Here is a 4,773-nt window from a genome sequence, read left to right on the forward strand (position 1 = left end):
TTTTTTTTTCCATTTACCTTTTATTGCTGTTTATTTTTTATTGCATTATCAAATTAATTAAAATTTAACTCGTCTTCTTTTTCTTTTTCTTTTTTCAAATCTAGTCCAGCCATGACGCTGCTTTGGCCAGTTATAACCAAACATGTTGAGCAATTGTCAATGAAAATATTGATGTAAATAATTTTTTTTACGGTAAATTCCAATGCAATAGAGATGAATCTATGAGTCATGGATCATGGAAACAAATAACATGCAATTATGGACAACCAACACATTTATGGGAAATAAGAAGGTTGTAATGGGATTTAACACCTCCACGGCAATCATAATCTTCAAGTAAAATTCCAACCACTTTGCCAAGAAAAAGAAAAGAAAAACGTAAGAAGGTAAATTACCAAGCGAACGAGCACGTCTCCATGATCATCCCTTCCTCATGCCACCAAGAAACTATGTATAGAGACGGAGAGAATATATTCAGGCATCAGGATTGCTCTGTAATGAATTCCAGGCAGTTGTTACGCCTTGTCACAATTTCAGGTACAGGTTATAATTTCTGCTACAATATGACTAAGCGTATACCATCTTTCTAACAGAGGTCTCCACCAAGGCCACCAAAAGATTATTTCTATGAAAAAGATTCAGAACAAAAACTACAAGCCTTTCACCAGACAGCAAATCAAGATGTGAAAGTCGCTTCTGAGGAATTGTGATACCACAAGTTTTGGGTCGGCGAATTTTCATGATCAGCTCCCTACTACCACAAGCCAATGGCCTTCCACCAAACTCCTCCAACCCCAAGCCAGATAATAATGTTGACAACAGATATGAGGAGCCCATAGCCCCACCATTTGGCCAGAGGTACATAGTTGGCACCATAGAAAATAGGTGCGGATCCAATTCCATAGTGTGTAAGGCCGCCCATGAGGTTAGAAAGGAAGGCAAGAACGATGGCTCCAAAATATGGAGGGGTACCCAGAGCACTGGCAACAGACAGGAATGCTGTAAACATGGCACCAATGTGAGCAGCTCCACTGGCAAAGAAGTAGTGGGAGTAGAAGTAGAGAAGGACCAAAATGCCAAAAGATAGCTGCCACGATAGACCAAGTCCACCAACGAACTGTAACAAGTGCAGATAGTTAACAGCGAGTACTTCATGGTCCACATACTTAATTCTACTGTTTGTTGCAATTCACATGTTCACAAATGCATTCATTTTTCAGAAAAAAGTTGCTTAAAACTCATTTTTTGCCTTCTGTGGGAGTCAACATGCAGGAGGGCACTGAAATATATGATAAATATAATCTCACTGATAATTGGAAATAACCATGCGCAATGAAAAACCAGTAAACAGGAAAACACGACCTTAACTACAGTTTGGCTGAACCAGGAGATGAGACCATATTTGTTGAGATACCCAGCCATGGCAATGAGGGCCGCAAACCATGTCAGGGTATCCCAGGCAACTGCTTCGGCTAAGCACTCCTTCCATGTCACTACACCAGTGACAAGGAGGACAGACAATCCAAGAATAGCAGCAGTAACAGCATCCACATTCAGCATCCCTCCGAAAATCCAAAGTCCCACCTAAATTGAGAAGAAATGAAGGAATCTTTATTATTGGAGGCAGAATGCAGGATCAACTCACAAAGCACTATGTAGAATTCAAGACAGCACAAAAACAAGTACATCAGCTAAATTATGAGCATGGCGCCAAAAAAATAAGCTCTATAGCAGACTTATAGTAATCATATTAGTGATTAGATTAGCATAGAGCAAAAGAGAGAAAGGAAAAAAAGAAGGTAATTCACATGATATAGCGCTTGCTCAATTGCCAAATTTTTGTTGTGAGAGAGCATCAAATTTGGATGAAAACACTTAAAATCCAAGATATATAAATAAAAGATTATTTAGTGTTTGGGATAGTGGTTAATCAATATGTTCCTATGCTTGGACTTCTTCTCAATCTAAGAAACTCCAGGCTTACAATAGAAGTTTTGAATATCTGCAAAAAAAGCCCCAATCAAGGAGAATTAAAAATCCTCCAATGATAAAGTCAGTATCAATATATTTACTGCTGACGTACTAGTTTCTACCCAAAAAAGGGCCCAGAACTAGTAACATCACTACATTTAAACCAAGAAACAAACTCAACTATCCATAAGCATCAACAGAAGTTGGATTACACTTGTGGTAGAAATGTGCTACACGCACAACACCAGTAAAAGCAAAAACTATGCCATTTAACAACAACATTATCAAGCAGATCCAACAATATTTATCAGTCATATTTATTCCAAACGTAATAAAATTAAGAAGGCAGATTTAAAAACAAAATACAAGCAGATTTGAACACAAAAGGCAAACTATACTGTGAGAAGCAAGGTGCCAGCCATAATTATCTCATTTTCCAAGATAGCAACCCATCCGAACTCTTAAGTTCAAATGTCAGACTCATGAAAATGCTGATATGCTTCTAAATGAAGCTCAATTGTTGAAAAATCACCTAAGCTCTAAGGAAAGAACAAGCAAGTGCTAAAAAAATCTCTCAAAGCCCTGAATTGGCTATCAAGTTGTATAGATTTACAACATAACACAGATGTCCGTTCCTCCAAAAAAAAAAAAAAATCCTCAACCATCTGTTACCTTTGGAGCCTTTTGCATCTAACAAATGAGGTGGTATGAGAACCCAAAACCAGAATTGTTGTGTTACTTTAGCAGTGAAGAACAGAGTTCCTTTACATCTAAGACACAAAATAACTTCTCAGAAAGCAAACTAGCAGGACTAGACTGATGCGACATAAGATTTTATCATCAATAATGCAGACAAAATATAGCTAAAAATTCTCCAGTCTCTAAAAAAACATCATTCCCCTAAACGTTATTGCATACTACCAAGAATGACCCAATACAAGCAAAAATAATTCAATGACCCAATTGCCATGTCTTGTAGGTCAAACGATTCTCCAAAATGTCCAAAGGACAATACGACTCAGCTAAAAATAAATGAAAGCAGAGAAGAATGATCGCTAACTAACAACTGATGATCCAACCAGCTATTCCTAAAAAACAGAGTAAAATGAGAATCAGCATCAAGAAATTGGATTTGAGGAGTCATGCAATACAAACCATTGCACCAAATTCAGCAGAATGAAATAAGCAAAAGACAGATATAAAACAGAAACGCAAACCATACCGTGAGAAGCAGAGTGCCAGCCATAACAATCTCATTAGTAGTCATGGGTCCCATCTTCTCCAACTTCTCCCTAGCCAATTTAGGAGCATCAGGACTGGACTTCACGGTTGGCGGATAAATTAAATACAAAATCAACGGAACAACAATCAATGAAATCAACCCAGGCACAATTGCAGCCTTAGCCCAGTCCGTCCACCCAATAGTCTGCTGAATCGTATTGAATGTCAAAGTAGCACTCAAAGGGTTCGCAGCCATAGCTGTCAAAAACATGGAAGACGAAATCACTGATGTCTGGAAACAAGTTAACATTAACCATGAACCAAGCTTATGCTCTGTTCCATCACCAACATTGCTTCCACAAGCAACACAAAGCGACTTCACCAACGGCAAAAAAATCCCTCCTGCTCGTGCAGAAACAGAAGGAATCGCCGGTGCTAATAAAGCTTCACTAAAAACCAGACTATAACCTAACCCTAACGAAGAAGACCCGAACAGAGACACGAATTGATACGCAATTCGGTTACCAAGCCCTGTTTTGATAAATCCACGAGCGAAAAAGAACGCGAGTGCGATCAACCAAGGGATTGGATCACCAAATGCGGAAAAAGCCGCGGAGAAAGGGAGGGTTTTTGTTAGAACTGAAGCGCCTAAACCCATCAAAGCTACAGCGCCGAGCGGTAAAGGTTGCGTGATGATTCCGACTATCGTAGCAAGAAAAATTGCGAGTAGTTGCCAGGCTGGTTTAGTGACTCCAGAAGGAACCGGAACGAGCCAGAGAATGACACCTGTCGCGATTGATGCTAGTAACGGTTTCATTGCAGCTCCTTGCCATGGTGGTGAGGCTCGTGTAATTGATGTAGGGGAGGATGATGCTGACAAGGCTTTAACTGCGAAGTTAGAGATTCTCCGCGTCGTCGATGTGACGCTAGATTTGGATAATTTTGGAAGTAAGGGAGAGACAGCAGAGAGTTTAGGGAGATTTGGACGAGAAGGGAGGGGGCTTTGTGAGGTGGAGCTTAGGTGGGATAAAGAGCGGGATTTGAGACAAGGGAGGGAACTGAAAGAAAGAGAAGATGATGTGAGAGCAAACGACGCCATTTTGCGTATCTATGGCGTTCGAGAGAGAAAGGGAAGTGAATTGGGTTTTCAGTCTTCCCTTCTGTACAGTACAGTGGTTTTGAAGGGACGAGAAGTTCAGCACTGGGGGGTGAGCTTCGTTAGTATCGGCCTGAAGTTGAAGTGTCCGTCTGAGATCTCCTGGTCCACCGCCACTTTTTTCTTTTTTTAATATTCGTTGCGAGAGTAGTTGCTAACGTGCACCGGGGGACTAGAGTGGCTCGGTGCTGCGTGGCAGATTATGAGTGGATTGGGTTTCCGAAGGAGCAACTTTTTGGTGATGTGTACCAATGAAGTGACCGAGCTTACGCGTGGCTGTTTACAGTTGGATGACATGGCTTCAATCAGCAATTTTGGCTTGACACTGATATTTCCACGCTGAAAGGGATTGAATGGCCAAGTGCCTAGAAAACCAGAGGCCTGATGTGTGAAAGAATGACCACAGGAATGCACGTGCAAAGATC

General features: G+C 40.6%; 1 protein-coding gene across 1 annotated transcript; it reads right to left on the reverse strand.

The window, feature by feature from the left end:
- Nucleotides 1–256: 256 nt before the first annotated feature.
- On the reverse strand, nt 257–4,463 carry LOC105112263 (dicarboxylate transporter 1, chloroplastic-like). The gene is made up of 3 exons (XM_011007896.1): nt 3,194–4,463; nt 1,363–1,584; nt 257–1,117 (listed from the first exon to the last, which is right to left on the reverse strand). Exons 1-3 carry the CDS (start codon nt 4,289–4,291, stop codon nt 755–757), a joined length of 1,683 nt encoding a protein of 560 aa, XP_011006198.1. The 5' UTR covers nt 4,292–4,463; the 3' UTR covers nt 257–754.
- Between the last annotated feature and the right edge of the window lie 310 nt (nt 4,464–4,773).

Source organism: Populus euphratica, unplaced genomic scaffold, assembly GCF_000495115.2.
Source record: "Populus euphratica unplaced genomic scaffold, PopEup_1.0 scaffold518.1, whole genome shotgun sequence".
Taxonomy (NCBI): Eukaryota; Viridiplantae; Streptophyta; class Magnoliopsida; order Malpighiales; family Salicaceae; genus Populus; species Populus euphratica.